Source organism: Hipposideros armiger, unplaced genomic scaffold (genome assembly GCF_001890085.2).
Source record: "Hipposideros armiger isolate ML-2016 unplaced genomic scaffold, ASM189008v1 scaffold_18, whole genome shotgun sequence".
NCBI classification, from domain to species: domain Eukaryota; kingdom Metazoa; phylum Chordata; class Mammalia; order Chiroptera; family Hipposideridae; genus Hipposideros; species Hipposideros armiger.
The window spans coordinates 4058723-4076559 of NW_017731368.1; the positions used below are offsets into that span (position 1 = coordinate 4058723).

General features: G+C 38.6%; 1 protein-coding gene across 1 annotated transcript in view; it reads right to left on the bottom strand.

Annotated features, from left to right (window-relative positions):
• The window catches only part of SACM1L (SAC1 like phosphatidylinositide phosphatase), a 52725-nt gene that overhangs the window by 26550 nt on the left and 8338 nt on the right, over positions 1 to 17837 (bottom strand). The window contains exons 2-7 of the mRNA XM_019633828.1: positions 10057 to 10154; positions 6962 to 7036; positions 5226 to 5353; positions 3640 to 3789; positions 572 to 668; positions 234 to 245 (exon numbers count right to left, since the gene is read on the bottom strand). Of these exons, the coding sequence (XP_019489373.1) occupies positions 234 to 245; positions 572 to 668; positions 3640 to 3789; positions 5226 to 5353; positions 6962 to 7036; positions 10057 to 10154 (560 nt within the window). The remainder of the gene's footprint in view (positions 1 to 233; positions 246 to 571; positions 669 to 3639; positions 3790 to 5225; positions 5354 to 6961; positions 7037 to 10056; positions 10155 to 17837) is intronic.

Genomic DNA, 17837 nt, shown 5'->3' on the forward strand with positions numbered 1-17837 from the left:
CCTCCCGCCTTTTCAGTCTTTGCCTCCAAAACCTTCACTCCTCTAGGGAGAAGATATGCCCAGGCTAACTGTTTGCAGCTCAAACTACTTTCCAAAAAAAAAAAAATCAAAGCAAATGACAAGAAATAAAACCATTAGGCAAATCTATTTACTCAGATTCAATATACTATACTTCCTAGCTGGGCCTCCTTGTTTGTACCTCACTGTCTAAGGTAAGAACAGAGGAAGGTGACATCCATGCATCTCTCCTGGGTGACTGAAGGGAAGTACATCCCACAAGACAAATGCAGAGTCTCCACTTGCTTGGGGACTTAGCTCTGGCCCCTCATTTCTCCATTATTCATCCACCAAGACCCTCTCTCTCTCTCCCACTTAAGAGAATACAATGTATTCTATTTTTACTTAAGGCTTCTTCTATAGGAGATCAAAGTAATTAGTCTTCTTCAACGTAGACCGATGTGAGAGAGAGATCTGATGAAACTTTATAGGTTATAAACTGTAAAATTAGATTACCCAAATCCCTGGTGATTAGGTAGTCATTTTATAATATGTATTCAATTAAAACGTGGACTGTCGCAAATAAGCAGGGGTTTTTTACTGTAATTTACCTCTGGCTGAGCAGAAAGTTCTCTCAGAAGATGACAATTCCATACAAACCGCTGATCTGCCTGAGAGAGAAGTTTTAAAATTAATAAAATATCTCCAGCCAAGGCGAGTTTCCACAGAAAGAAAACCAGGACAATCAGCTTCCACCCTGTGGCCAGAAACAGGTCTCTCTGACATACTCTAAACGAACTCCCTTCCCCTGGTCTGCCCCTCCTCTGGGTGTGCCTATCGCGTCGCCTGATGCCTGCGCTGCTGGCCCAGACGGAAACCTGCGAGTGTTCTTTCTCATATATTTAGTCCATCGGCGAGTCCTAAATCTCCCTCCAAATCCATCCTCTCGTCTCCGTATCTACTCCTACCACCCTAGGCCAATGCTTGACTCAAGCCTAACAGCTTCCCATGTCTGAAGTCCTGGCCTGGCCCTGCCCAGCCGTTCCTCCACAGGCTGCCAGCAGGAGTCCTCTAACATGACAGACAGGTCTTCTGGCTGCTGGAAATTCTTCACTGGCTCTCTGTCACCTGAAGAACCAAACCTTCTGGGTGGTGAGCACACAATGTGATATATAGGTGATGTATTATAGAAATGCACACTAGAAACCTATGCAATTTTACTAACCATTGTTACCCTAATGAATTTAATTAAAAAAAAAAAAAAAGAACTTTAGACCATCTTTGCATGGTCTAACCCAGGGGTTGGCAAACTGCGGCTCGCGAGCCACATGTGGCTCTGTGGGTATGTTCCATCTCAAAAGTTTGCCAACCCCTGGAAGAGCCAATTCTGTCCCTTACAACAATTTAAAAATTATTCGAGAGCCATAAATATATTTTTACATAATCACCACTATGTGAATAATATCCTTTAAAATTTTTATAAATGAAACTATGAGTTTTATTTTCATTTTCAATTTTACTTCAGCCACATGTATGTACCCAAAGAGCCACGTGTGGCTCGCGAGCCACAGTTTGCTGACACCTGGCTGCTCTTCTTTCTCAAAAGTTTGCCGACCCCTGGCCTAACCAGTCCTGGGACCTGGTAGCCCAGAACTCTCTGATCTCCTCTGACCATTTCGACTCACAAACTATAAATACAGAAGAAGCTCCTTCAGTAACTCAGATTAACCAGTTCTCTCCATTCTCTCTATAAACACACCAACTGACACACCCCCCTCTCCCTCTCCTCCCACCCTCCCCTGCCCCAAGATGAAAGTCCCAGGGAGTGGCTCCTGCGCTGGGCCACACTGCCCGAGGCTCAGGTGCGTGTTCCCAGCCAGTTTGTCCCAGCTGTACTTGTTACTCAACAGTATATCATTTAACTAAATATTTTATAATCAGTGAAATGTGACTTGACAAACTGTTTCTATAAAGCTGAATGATTTGGAATTTAACTAGATAAAAGGCAAGATGCTAAAACAAAACTGTTGTTGAATTAGAAGTGGGAGTGGCAACTATAAAAGATTAGAGAAACATAAAAATCTATAGGATTCTGTAAACAGATTGCTTGTAAGTGTCAAAATCTTTAAAGAGACTCAAACTGGAAAGCGTTATGGATGTAATTTATCCAGAAAGACAATTAGGAATCATAAAATAAAAACAAAGAAAAGCCTATGGTCTTACATCAAAAAATTGACCAATGTAAAATTTTAAGTTAAGATAAAATGTTTAAGGTGTATGTGGTGCATTTATGATTGATTTTTATGATTGATGCCCTATATTAACTCTGACTCTTGGTTAGCTGACAAAAATCTCATTTCTCATCCTCACAGATGTGACAGCTTCTTTTTCAGTTCAGCCAAATATTGTCACCATCTCTGCCTGGAACCCTCCGTCTCCCACTGTCACCTAACCAATAAGGCCTACTCATCAGCAAGTCTCAGCTCAATAGTTACCTTTGTAAACTCGCCCCTGACACCGCTAGACAGAATGAGACCCACCTTCCTTCAGGAGCCCGCTACACTTTGGTACATATCTCTGTGATAGCTATTGTCCCTTCTTTTGTGATTGCTCGGACTTCTACTTCCCCAATAGACTGCAGGCTACCACAAGGCGGGGGCCATGTCCTTTCATGCTGTGTCCCCAAGTGGCTAGTAGAGTGCCTGGTACATAGCAGGCATTTGAGAGACATTTGATCAACAAATGGGGAATGTAACCACTGCTTTTAAAGCAACAGTCTCTTTATAGTTATAAAGCTAAATTTCTCGATTGCTTAACTTACATCTGTATTTACAGCTAAGCCTACATAAATTTTACTGGATTACGAAATCTTAAAAAAGCCAGTAAACTAAAATCCGGACTTGAATTATATGCAATTATCATTTTTATTGGTCAAAACTGGTCAATTTCCAAAACTGGTCAATTATTGGCAATTTCATATGGTCCAACCTAACAGGTAACTGACAGCAACATTTTAAATTCTGTCTGCCCCCAAACACATCTAAGGTTTGTTAATAAAAAAATCAAGGCAGCAATTATCCAGGTTCCTGAACTGCAGAAATTTTAAGTTGAGATCATCTGAGGCCTAGTTTTAAAGATACACTCATCTCAAAAATAAATAAATAAAAAGAGTAACAACCTCTCCTTAAACAAAAGGTTATTTTTCAAGTTCTTATGCCAGTAAGTTGTTACTTTTCTGCTGCAAAAACTATAAATAACACCACTGCAGAAACATCATCACCTGTTAGAACAGTGTTTACAAGCATAATTATGTTACTAACGTTAGTAACTGTTATACCGTAGAATAGGGAGAGCTTGTTTAGACTGGACTTCTGACATTGGTGGTTCTCAGTCCTGTCTGTGTAACATTCAACAGTTCTGGGGCATATGTTCTGAACTCGAGATTGTGATGTATATTTGAGACATGGTATGTTTTTAAAACCCCATACATGATCCTGATACAGCCAAAATTGAGAAAAATCAATATGTATTTTTATGGATGAAATAGAGATATACCACCACCACCACCACCACCACCACCCCCCAAAAAAACCCAAAAAAAAACCCCACAAATAAATCAAAATAACTGACAATTAAACTTACCCTTTCCAAGAGACTCATTTCTTGAAATTCTGGACTAGTGTTGGACAGCCGCTGCAGTGTGTGGGTCAAATCATATGTGGTTGAAAAGTAAAACCCATCCACATTCAAGACATGGTTTATCATTGCTAGGAAGGTTTTATTATCTTGTAACTGTAAACAAAGGGGAGGAAAAAAAACTCAGTCTATCTCATACTTGAGAAAGAATCTGTCAGCATGAAAAAAGAAGGAAAATAAAAACCTGTGAGTCCGGCCCTGTTAAACACTACCAGTACAAGGGCTGGGCTGGGGAGGGGGCCCCCCGCTCACTATTTCCGCAGGACATAGGACAGCGGACAGCTCCTGATACAGACGACACTCAATAAACAGTGTAAAGTATTATTATATTAATTGGTTAGGCAGAACTCCTTCCCTTTGGTATCCTTCACAATTTTCACTCGAATGAGCAGGAGAGTCATTTGACAAAGCATCACCATGTTAGGTTACAGCCTACTGTGTGCCAGACATTTTACATAGATTCTCTCTCATCTTCAGAAACAACCCTGTTACATTAGTGTAATTATCCTCATCTGACAAATGAAAAACATAAATTATACAGAGAGTAAATAACAAGAGAATAATACCATCCTCATTCTTAAGGGACTTTACTGGTTGGGGTGGGTGGTAAGTAAAATAGAAGTTTTTCTTAAAAAAGACAACAAAGATTAAAAGTACTGTAAAAGTTATATTTATCTTTATTTTCTGATAATCATTTTAGCTGGCTTTTCCAATGAATACCAAGATTGACACTTGTTTTTATCCTTGTTTAAAAAAAATAACTGTTAATGTTTGGAAACCGTGCAACACAATCACTTCATCCTTAATGTTGACAAATTCACCTTGACTACGACTTTGGTCTGTGTACCTAGAGTCTCTTGGACGGCGACCGTGTCAGCATTCCCACGGTCAGCTATTTCTTCTCTACCCCATTTATGTTGGACTGAATTCCACTTCTAGAGGTGTCACTTTCGGTTTCTTTGCACTTTCATGTTTGGTGGGCTAGTTCTTTAGTTACTATACCATGATAACTGAAATGTGAACATGTTGTTGGGGGACTGGCAGCTGAAATCTGTGCACACAGGAATCGTGCCAAAGGATTGTTTGAACATATATACACACACTTATAGTCACATGTGGTGAAAGTGAAGAAAACTTTTTTCTCTGCGGAAAGAGGGAATGAAATAGAATGAGTGGAACTTCAATGGTATCTAATATTTTATTTCTTTACAAAAAAGGATATGAAGTAAAATCCAGGTGTTGAGAACATAAGCATTTTCTGCTTGTTCTTTTCTCTCCACATGAAATTTCATAATTTAAGAACTGAGTCAGTTTTCTTTTTAAAAAGAAACCAAGATAAATAAAATATATGAAGAATTTTTTCATAAATTTTATGGCGAGGTATATAGGTACGTAGAGTGACTTTGCTCTATGGGTTGCTTAAATAATCAGGCTTAAAAATCCATCAACATTCTTTGCATCCCACCTCCCTCTCTCCATCTCCATGGTACCCCTTTGGGTTTTACAGTTAGTTAAGTGCTTTCAATTCTTACCTGAATATCAGTTAAGTGCAACATAGTCCTCTTATAGGAAAGGACATCAAAATCTGTTGCTTTCCAGATTACGTGATTGAAAAATTCACCTATTTTTGTCTTTTTGGTAATGACGATTAGATAATTTCCTGCAAAAAGCAAAGCCAAACTCACATAAACATAAATAAGGCAACTTCAAAAACAGCAGTCCTTCTTGTTTAAATGTCTAAAAACTGGCAGAATGAGACTGCATAGTACTATCTAGTTCAAAGGACCATGCTTTTTTTTTTAAAGGATTCTTATAATTTATGAATAGAAACACCAGCACATTGTTTAGAAAAATTCCTATCGAAAGGTCAAATTCTTTTTTCTCAAAAAGATAAAACCAGAGCAGTCATCTTAGCAGATGAAAAGTAGGGACAGAAGACACTTCTCTCTCCTGTCATCCCCAAGGCAGACAGGCCTCTGCTAATCCATTTCCCAGTGTGTAGCCTAAAGCACCACAGGTCATGAGATCTGATCACTGCAGGACACTGTCCCGTCTACACCATTCCTATATCCTTCATGTCAATCTAAATGGTAGATAAATGTGCTGAAGCGGTATAACTAGTGGTTACTGCAACATTACAGATGGTCCCCGACTACCAGGTTCACCTCATGATATTTCGATTTTACAATGGTGCGTAAATGATACACATGCAGTAACAACTGTGTTTTGAATTTTCATCTTTCCCAGGCTATGGATCTGCGGTACTACATTCTCTCGTGATGCTACGCAGTGACAGCGAGCCACAGCTCCCCGTCAGCCACGGGATCACGAGAGTAAACAGCCAGTGCTCTACATTGTATTCACTGTGCTAGCTGATTCTGCCCAACTATAGGCTAATGGAAGTGTTCTGAGCGCTTTTACAGTAGGCTAGGCTAAGCTATGATGCTTGGCAGGTTAAGTGTACTCAATGGAATTTCAAGGTACGATATTTTCAGCTTAGCATGGGTTTATTGTGATGCAACCCCACTGTAAGTCAAGCAGCATCTGTACGAAGATGAGAAGTCAGGAATCTAGAAGCCATCACAGCACCACACACAGCATACCAACAACCTTGACCCTGGCCACCTCCTCCGCCCACAGACAAAACAGGGGATGCCTTTCCCACTAAATTAATTCTTAAGCTCTGTTCAAGGCTCCACCCACACGTGCCCCCACTGGAAGTTTTCCTACATATGTCTCGTTCCTAGAGCCCGACACGCTGTGCTGCAGTAATTTACTACTTAAATGCCTCTCTTGCTAGACTGTCAAGTGCAGGATAAAACGGACTTGCATCTTTTATAACTCAGCATCTAGCACCGTACCTGATAAAACAGGAATTTTTTTTAAAGTTCAATGAAATGAAATTTAGATAAACAAAATTACTTTCCTAATAACGCAGAACCAGGTAATATTCTCTAACAGGCACCATGTCATATTCAGTATGGGGTTGAAGGTAGACTACTCTGGTCCATCAATGCATGAAAATTTTTATTTACTCTTAGAATTTATGAAAAATGTCTAGTTGAAATAAAATAAAAAACAAAACTGCTTTTTAATAGAACCTGGCTGATAAATTGAACCATTTGCCATTTGGGGTACGTTACTTTGAGAAATTAATAACAAACACCTAATCTACAGATTTATTGTCTAAAGCACAATCCGATGTCTTCATCTTATACTCCAATCATGTCAATTTATTACCATCTTTGCCCATCTTATTTTTTCTTACCTGCCACCAGATGGATTGTGCCCAGTATACCAAATATTGGTCTTGTGACAGCTGAAGGGGGAATATCTTTCTTGACTAAAAGGAAAAAAAAAAAAATCACATAGAAAACGCTTACCAATACAAAGGAAGATTTAGTGTGATTTCAACAGTTACTTCACCTAAATCAACATGTATGATTCGTTCTTAGAAAGCAATATTCCTTCATTAATGTCACACCTCCATTTTGGTAGAATTTAAAATAAAGATATCCACATTATATGTAAAGGTCTCTGCCTGTCTAGAATATGGTGTCAAAAGTAACACGCTTCAGACTTCTCATTCATGTAAATTGTGGGTTATTTCTAATGTCAATTTTCAACAAAATTTATTTAACCTCTTACCAGAAAGTAAGTCTCTATCCCTTTAAGAGAATTAGAAAGTAAATGGGAGGGAGGGTTGAGACAAGATTTTAATCTCAATGTGCAACTAATGGAATGCAGAAAAAGACTTGCCTACCCATGTCTAAGAATGTGGGCTATGGAGGCAAAGGTCCAGGGGAGGCAGGAAGAAGGAAAAGCCTTCTCCTAGAGCCGACAGTAACTCATACAGGTGTGCAGGGAGTCACCATCGTTACCTGTGACTTTATCAATAATGCCCTTATTAACAAATTAATCTATTAATCTTAGATTACAGAGTTCATTTCATAATTGTTAAACTTTAAATCAATGTGCTTCTCAAGAATATTTTGTGGAACTGTAGTTTAGGGAATAATGGCCCCAAAAGGGTGGAGGTAGGGTCTGCCCATCAAATAAGCTTCTTTCACTACATCCATGTTACCATTCCCAGAAAGAGGCAGGATGCCAGGAGGAGGATAAAAGCTGTGAGAAGGCCTATGGTAAAACAAAGCTGTTCTGCTGTTTAATTCACGGTTTCCCAAAACTTATGTGGCCATACAAATTTTCTTTCAGTCACAGTTTCATTATCATATTGGAATCCATTTTGAAACACTGCTATAAACCCAAGTTCTTTTTCTTAAAGGTAGTACTGTAATTCTGAATAAAGTCTAAAATTCATTTGTTTCACGCTCAGAAATTCAATTTAGTTAGCAATGCTATGCCACAATTAACTAACGCGAGAAATGGGAACACCAGTGCAGTGAAAACAGCTCAGAGAAAATCCTGAATACATGGGGATCATTGGATGAACTTAAATAGAGCTGTTTAAGTTATACTGACTGGAAAGCAACAGCAATAAAACTATGAGAATTCCTAAGAATATATATTAGTTTTTCATGGAAGAAAAAAAATCCCTCTTTCCATGACAGTGGTCTGCTTTTCCAAAGGTAAAAAGTAACTGGCAGAGACACTGAGTCAGTCAGCCCCTCAGTATCACTGGCTCAGGTCAGTCTTTTCATGTGTCTACTGATGAGAGCTTGGTATTATCTTCACATCCAAACTATGTCCATGGTCTTTAGCTTTGTCCACTCAAATGGGTCTGCAATCTCTACCTACAAATTAAATGTCACTGAAAAGTAAAAAATAAATGAAAATACATCCATCCATACTAAAGCTTTTATGACACTAGGTTGTATCAATAGGATACAAAGAAGTAGTATGATTATACTTTAGGAAAATGCTCTAACGTGGTTAAAACCAATCAGCCTTCTTGAGAGAGCGGCCACCAAGCAAAAGACATAACAAATGCCAGATTATCAAACTAAGAGACTCTAATCCCATTTGGTCAAATGAAAACTACATATATGGTACTTAGCATAATAACCAGATAACCAAGGAAATGGGAATGCACAGCCATAACTTTCTTACGTTTTACTAACTTATGCAAAATATTTTCATATTTCACTTATCCATTCAAAGGATAGTCACTGTTTACTGAATGCCTACTCTATGGTTACTCAAATACTGTACTTAAGAAAAAAATACAGAACTCTGTCTATAGGTGAATTTTTAAACAAATGAAATATGAAATTCTCAATGTAATATCACATGGTACATTAATTTGTCACCAAAATTATTTCACATTAATCTAGTCAGAAATCAGAGTTCCACGCAATTGAAAAAAAAAAAAAACTGTTAAAAAAAAAAAAGACAAGAAAGCAAATTGGTTTTTATACCCCAGAGAAGCAAAAAATGAAATATAGCTGGAAAGATAGAAGTTATAATATAGATAAAGCTTAGGAATATCATTTGCCTAAAATACAAGTTTTAGTCAGTGATGTTTGTATTATTTTTCATTTATTAAATTGTCCTCACAGTCTCGAATACTTTAAAAAACAAAGGCAGCTACTAAAATTCCATGCACTTAATGCTAACACAACCTTCTCCCACTCAAAATACCCTAAATCTTACAGCTAGAAAAAACTTAGACATCAATAAAACCAATCCTGTTCGAGTACAGATAAGGGAACAAATAAAGAAATAATCATGTTTTTAAATCCTTATAGATAGTAAAAATTTCAAGATCATTTCTCCTTTTCATAAAAAAGAGAAAACATAGGGCCGGCCGAGTGGCACGTCAGTTAAGAGCTGGCTTGGGACGCCAGAGGGCCCCGGTTCGGATCCCACATGAGGGCCAGTGACACTGCCCTCTACAGCTAAGATGCTGAACAGCAGCTCAACCTGGAGCTGGGCTGCCATGAGTCGCCGGCGACGGCATAGGCTGCAGCCCCTGTTGCAGTGGGTTGCCATGGGCTACCGTGTGTAGCCAGCAGCCAGCGTGAGCGGCCAGCAGCTGCTATGAGCGGCTGTCCAAAAGCCGGTGACTGATCTGCCTCGCCTGGGAAGAGCGTGATGGTGCCAACTTGGGCCAGTGAAGCAACGTCCTCCACAACTAGACTGAAGAACAAAAGGACAGCAACTTGTCTGTTCCCCTTCCCCCAATTCCCCAGCACTGTTCCCATCCCCCAATTCCCCAATAAAAATCTTAAAAAAGAGAAAGCATAAAATTAATGAATAAAAATCAAATGACGTAGCAAGAATTAAAATTTTATAAGACACTCAGAGATCCACACACTGACCACCTCTGATTAATTTATTGTAATGGCTACAACTTGAGTATAAACTCATTCTCAGACATCTTTAAATCTGGCTGTAAAATACCTGCGAGGGTGACCTCTGTGGACACACGGTCGATGATAAGTACATCATCTGCTCCATCATCACAAGCTTCCACGTAAAATTTTTCAGGTGTGATATGCCTAAGAGAAATTGAAAACCATAAATAAAAACCAAATAAAAAGAAGACTTCTAAAAAACTATTTATTATAACAATTTCAGCAGTTTAAACTTGACATCATTTTTCCAGCTTCTAAATAGAGGAAGCTGTTATGCTGTCCTTATGTGTTTACTGCCACTCTTTTCACTTCATTTAATGCTGATAAGATTTTAATTTGCTATAAAGCCACCAATTTGACTTACACAAGAAAATCATAATAAATTCTAATTTATTATATCTAACACGGTGCAGAAGGCAAGTAGTATAGTAGTTAGGAGTACAATCTATAGAACTGAACTACCTGTGCTGTGTGACTTTGGGCAAGTTACTCATCCTCTCTGTTCTTCAGTTCCAATATTCATAAAATAAAGATAATACCACACTCATCAAGTAGTATTGTTGTGAGGATAAAATGAGCTAATCTTAATAAGCACTTAGAACAACATCTGACATATAGTAAGCAAAATATAAGTATTAGCTAAAAATATTAAGAAACATTTTAAATAAAACATTTCCAGGAAATCACTTAAAATAAACTACTTCAACTTTGGATGTTTTTTGTTAGAATGTCACATTAAAGAAGTGAGAAAGAGGGGAGAAAAAACTCATTCTGCAAAATAAATAAAATAAAACGGGTAAAGTTAGGGTTGGGACAGACAACTCAAAATTTATGCAACTTTGTGAACAGACTTTTGGTTCCTCAGGAGATAACCAGGATAACTCAGGCAAGCAATTTAAGCTTGTTAGGGACTGTCTCAGGAAATGTTAATTAACAGAAACAATTAAGTGAAAATGCAGATTTGCAGGTGCTAAAACAATGCAGACTGGGGCTGTTGCTAAGATGGGCCCAGGAGGAGTACAACCCTCTAGGAGAGTTAAGGCTGGCCAGGAAACCAGTCTGCTCCACGTCCCCACAACTTATCTTACCTGTTATAAAATCACACTTCAAAAAATTTCTGTCTGTACAATAGCCAATCTGAAGGCTTTTTCCTTCCCTTTTTAAATTCTACTCCCTCTATTCCACTCCCCTTGCCCATGAAAAATCTTATACAAACCCATCCAACCATTGCTGGTATCATTTCTTATTTACCAATCGTGTATAAGCTACTTGGTCTTATAGAAACAAGTCCTGAAGCAGAACAAACTGCAATGACCATTTTTTTTTTACTAAGTTCTCCGAGGAACAATCAACCCTTAATTTTCCAAATATAACTTACAGCCTTTTATGGTTCACCTATAATTAACTTAATATTAGGCTAGCTTCCTCCATTTGGGGGGAGATGCTAAAGGAATGAAAATCAATTTTAATACAAACCAAGCAAAATGAAACAAAGATGACAAATCTGCCTCAAATATGGCAGACATCAGTTCAAACCAACTATGATAATAGCTCATTCCTTTTTACTGCAGAATCTATTCTATTGTATGGGTCTATCACAATTGTTTATCCATTCACTTGTTGATGGACATTTGGGTTGTTTCCAGTTTGGATATTATGAACAAAGGTACAATGAGCATTCTCATAGAAGTCTCAAGGCAGACATATGCATGCATTTCTTTTGGGTGACTACGAAGAAATAGAACGGCTGGATCATATGGTACTGGTTTAACTTGTGCAGAGAGGAAAAGAGAGAGCGGTTATAGGCACAAGGAAACTTTTCAGGGTGATGGATGTGTTCATTATCTTGTCACTGGTGATGGTTTCATGGGTGTAAAAATGTATCAAAATATATCAAACTGTACACTTTAAATATGTGCTGGTTTTATTGTTTGTTTTTTGGTTTTTGTTTTGTTTCTTTTTTTTTCTTTTCTTTTCACTTTTTAAATATGTGCTGTTTATTGCATATCAACTATACTTCAATAAAGCTATAAAAAGAAAATAAAGTGAGAGGCCCTGAAACAAAATAAAAGAAATATAACAAACTTCACACACAACCTACTCATAGGTAGTTACCTCTAGCATTAAATCATTTTTTATAAATTCAACATTTCAATCCATATGTGCAGAATGTTTTATGCAAGTGTAAGCTGCATTCTAAGAATAAGTCAATAAATTCATTGAAAAGCTACCATGTGCTAAGCATTAAACAATGGTTAGGAGGTAGGTGATATATAAAAACCAAATAGGAAATAGAAGAAAAAATTGTTTTTATTAAAAAGCAGACCTGAAAAACAAGACTTGCTTATAAAAGCTGCTGAAATAAGGTGCTGTCTCTAAGCCAGATGATCTTTTGATAAGCCTCACTTTTAGAGTCCCTCCGCCCCCCTCACCCCTACTCTGTTAAATGCTGTGTTAAGTGCCTGTGCAGGTGAGATGTCCAATTGCATTGTCTGGGGCTTAAGCAGGCTGGAGACCTGAAGTCATGTGAAATGCTTTCATACAATGGCTATTGCTATCACGGGACATCCTGTCCAACTCTAATGTCCTAGGAAACTCCATGAGCTCTTTTCATAAGGTTCAAATGAGTAACAAAAAATCTCTCCTGTTACCTTATTTTTAAAACAATAATTATAACACTGTCAAGAAACAGTACATTACCAATGTTCTTTAGTGTTAAGTCAACTACCAACCATCCAGAATCACAGTCAATCAGCAAACACATGTACACCCTGTTTGTAGGGAAACCATAGCCTCTAGTGAAACACTCCAACAGATTATGAGAGCACTGCACGAGCAGTGACACTGAAAGGCCTCAGGACTTGGAGTAAAAGCAGGGGCTCTCCTCCTGACTTGGCCGTTACTAGCTGTGTGATGCCGGCCCAGCTGTGAGTGTCCACCCCACGCCAGGCCTTTTCTAGGCACCACAGGCACCAAGTCCCTGACTCACAGAGCTTACATGCTACTAGGAAAGGCAATCAATATCAATATGCCAGGAAGTAATTCAGTGATTTCAGACAGCGATAAAGCTATGAAGAAAATACAGTTTGTAGGGAGATAGAGGGAGGGGGAGGTGATCAATCCCCCTGAGGATGAAATGAAACAGCATGTAAAAGCTCCTGGCACAGCTGTGACCAAAGAGAAGAATCTCTATCCTTAATGAAGCCTGAGGATGAACAGTGGGAATTAAATGAGCATTTATGAAGGGCCGACTCATAGGTATAACATTTTATCATTAACAAAAATATCCTTTAACACAGAAGGGAGAAAAATTACAAATTTTCATGACCGGACACTGTAAGGTTATTCAATTCACACTTTACAGAAATAATAAAATAGAAGGTATTGATTGGTATCTTTGTCACATGAACAATACCTGAGCAATTTAGTTCTGATAGGAAGACACTGGAATCAAATTATATCCCAATTTAAATATATTTTATTTGAACATATATAACTGCAATACATGAATGGCAACATATTAGCTATATAGCTATGCTTTAATTCCTATGTATCCTCAATTATATTAAGCTGATAATTAATTAGGTATAATTATTCCAATAATGCTATCCCAAAAAGTAAAAATACCTAGGTTTCACATTTTGGCCTCAGAATTACAGTGAAAAATATGCCTTCCTCACCATAATTCCAAGTTTCTTAATACTTTAAGACCTAAAATATCTGTCAACATATCTGGACAGAATTGAAACCAATGTAAATCTGCATGTTTACAAGAAATCTATTCCACAAGCCAGAACAGTACAAAAAAAATCTGAAAAAAAAAGTTACATTAAAACAAAGAACCCAGAGTTGCATATTAGGAGCAAATCCTCACCCAAAATATCAAGACTATATAAAAAAGAGCTCTGATTTATCAACAACAAATGCTCTGGGATAATAAAAAATGTGAATAAAAACTATGAATGTCTTTCTTGATTTATTTGTAAAGATGAGTCTAGCAGATCCTGCTCTATAGGATCAGCCCCTGCACAACAACTCTTCCACTGCAGTCAAGGCCAGTACTCACAACCAGTGAGCCCAAGGGTCAGTCTCACCCACTGATGTGCAATTATCAACATAGGCTCAACTACAAGAAGAGGGCACACACAACCCACACAAGGGACACACCTGGAGTGCACGGATCAGGTAACCAGGAGGACTGCTCCAGTGAACCCCACAGCACACCTACTACATAAGGCCACTCTACCAAGACCAGAAGACATAGCAGCCCTACCTAATACATAGAAACAAACACAGGAAGGCAGCCAAAATAGGGAGACAAAGAAACATGTCCCAAATGAAAGAACAGAACAAAGCTCCAGAAAAAGAACTAAGTGAAATGGAGATAAGCAATCTACCAGACTCAGAGTTCCAAGGACGCTCACTGATCTCAGGGAAAACTTGGACAAAGAGAAACGAAACAAAAATGGAGATAGAAAACACACAAAAAAGCCAATCAGAAATAAAGAATAAAGAGCTGGCTTGGGAGCACGAGCTCTGAGCAGCAGGGCTCTCGGTTCGGATCCCACATGAGCCAGTGACACTGTACCCTCTACAGCTAAGATGGTGAACAACAGCTCGACCTGGAGCTGGGCTGCCGTGAGTATCTGGTGATGGCGTAGGCTGCAGTGGGGCTGCAGTGGGCTGCCGTAAGCCACTGTGAGTGGCCGTCCAATGGCCGGCGACCGATCTGCCTCACCCGGGAAGAGCACAATGATCACAATAACAACATGGGCCAGTGAAGCGACGTCCTCCACAACTAGACTAAAGAACAAAAGGACAGCACCTTGTCTGTTCCCCTTCCCCAATTCCCCAATGTTGTTCCCCTCCCCCCAATTCCCCAATAAAATCTTTAAAAAACTAAGTTACAGTTTTTAAACTCTTACAAACCTAGTTTGAATCCCAACTCCACGCGTACTATCACGAGTCCCTGAACAAACCACTGAACTTGGCAGCTCGGCTTTCTCTCCATTAAAAAGAGGTAAGCGATAGATAAGAGTAAGTAACAGAAAACACAAGATGTGTCCAGCACTAAGAAGAGACTCCACAAAACGGTGGCATTATTTTACGAAATGACCTCAGACCACTGGGTTTTTTTTAATTATTCAATTGTCTTTGGGCTCTTAACAAAGTCATCGCTGATGCTCCTTCTCGCTGCTTTACATCTGAGACAAAGTTAACAGGCTTCAGATCAAGTCTGAGGAGGGCTACACAGCTCTGACCACAGAGTAAAGCCCACAGGTTTTATTCCATCCATTTTCTTCATATTGCTCAGGGGCCTATGTTCTTCTAAGTTCACAGCTGTATTTGGTGGGACAGAGTTAGCACAATTTATCTCTCCACACAAATGGTGTATTACTTCTTTATTAATGTTATTCTTAATATAAAAAGATGATTAATCAACGTATCATTTCAGAAATCAAATCCCTCCACTTTTTAATACAATGCACAAAGCCTACATCTAAATAAACAGCCAACAGACAAATGCATGTTGCTTTCCCTCTCAATTCACTCTCACTACCTTTATCTGTATGAATGCATTTACGCTTCTCACCTGTAAAACTTCTATAACTAAAATAAATTATTTGAATTAAATCAATGAATTGAAAAATCACCCTTGTTTCCGTATACAAGTTTTGGTGTGTAACATAATAGATACCTTTCAGTCAATAACATATTTACTGTAAAATCAAGTGTTTGTAACAACAAAAGAGGCTTCTAATAAAATTTTTATATAAAATTACATAAAATATATAAATACAAATACATTAAAAATATATATGGAACAAAAAGGTATCCATATTATAAGCAATGAAAAGGTCTTTCCCAACTCGGCATTTAGATTTAAAGCTGATCTGTATGTTGAAATAGACACATACTGGATAAAGACTTTAAATCATATACAAAAAAATATACAGTTACAGAACCAGGCCTTTACTAACTGTTACATTCCTAATAATCACAAAGTTAATGACTTCACTGTGTGCTTAGAGTCTTTAAAGTTACAAAGCTAGAAACTGAAATTCTTTTATAAGAAGATGGAACATACAATATATAACACTTCCAGTCTGGATAGACACACTTGAAATGAGAAGATCAACAAATGAAAGTTTTAACTGAAGTAGGATGGAATGAAAGCCTTCCACAGAAAAAGCCTTGGAATTCTTTCAGAAGATGGAATCTGGGGAGTATAAACGAGAGGGTGCAGGCTGTGGGGCAGAGCATAATCATTCAAGTGCAGCTTTCGAAGAAGACAATTTCGAAGAAGACAAGTGCTTGGAAATGGGCTAAGTCACCACAAAATCTAATTGCCTATATGGTGAGAGCCAATCAAGGAAACTCCAGACTCCAGCAGTAGAAAGCCGAAAAGCCTCAAGAACTAGAGGGGGAAAGGTGATAGGACTTGAGTGGGGGTGAGGTGGAGAGTGAGGAAGTGCAAAGGTTATATAAATAATCAGATTCCCACCCAATAGTGTCTAGGCACCTGCCCTCCCTGACCGTGGGATTTAATGCTTAGAGCTCTGGACTCCAGGTTATCAGGCATCACTGAGGACCACGGTGAGAGAGCCAGGTGAGGTCAGAAGACACAGAGAAGAAGGTCTGCTTGTAGTTTGGAAAAATCAACCAACCCTCTTCCTCTGCCGGGTTCCCAGAATGCTGGTGGCCAAGCATCCCCCCTCCCAAAAATCCCCACAAGAGCTTTCAATACTGTCTCTGAAGAAACTTACTGGCCCAAAAGAAATGACCTGCAACTGCTGGCATTTAACCACCACCACCCACCATCCCACCCTGCGGAAAAGTTCATTCAGTTCCTGCACAATCACTCTACAGTTCAAGCCACCAGCTGCCAAGTCCTGACCCACAAACACACCTTTCAATCAATTTTTTAGTGCTTCATTCTCAAACATAAAATGACAACCAAGGATCACCAGATATTTGAGAAAAGCTTCCATCACAGAAGACAGAGACCAAAACAGAAAAACAACTTTGGTAAACAAACTATCCTGAACACACTTAAGAACACTTTCATAATTGATAGCTTCACAGAAAAGACACTGTGTTCATGAAACAAGAACAGGGTGCTACAAAAAAACAAAAAAAACAAAAAAAAAGAAAGAAAGACAGAAAAAAAAAAAGAAAGAAAGAAAGTAAGAACGTATTCTTGGCTGAAAGAAATAATCATTTGAATATCTAATAAGAGAACTGGAAGATAAGATGGAAGAACTCTCTTTGAGAAGAGAATAAAAAGAGCTGTAAAACTGGAAAGCATAGGAAGAAAGGAAGGGGAGGAGGAGGAAGATGGGGTGGGGGGGCTTAGAAAGAGGGAAAGAGAGAGAGGCTGGATCCAGGATGTTCAACATCCATTTAGCAGGCATTCCAGAAGAGCACACAAGAAAAAAGGGAAGAAATTATCAAATAGTACAAAAAAAGCAAAAAACAAAGCAAAAAACCCCTCAAACAAAGGACAAGTTTCCAGACAGAAAAGGCCCACCAAATAAATGGAACGAACACACACACACACACACACACACACACACACACACACACACACACACAACAACATAAAACCTCAGAACACCATACAGAGACAATCCTAAAAATTGCAGAAAAGAAAAAAGTCAAGAGTACAAAGCACTGAAATATTCAACAACCACACTATTGGACTATTCAACAGCAAGGTCTTGAAAATTCTGAAGGATAGGGGCCGGCCAAGTGGTGTGTTGGTTAAGAACTGGCTTGGGACGCCAGCTCTGAGCAGCAGGGCCCAGGTTCAGATCCCACATGAGG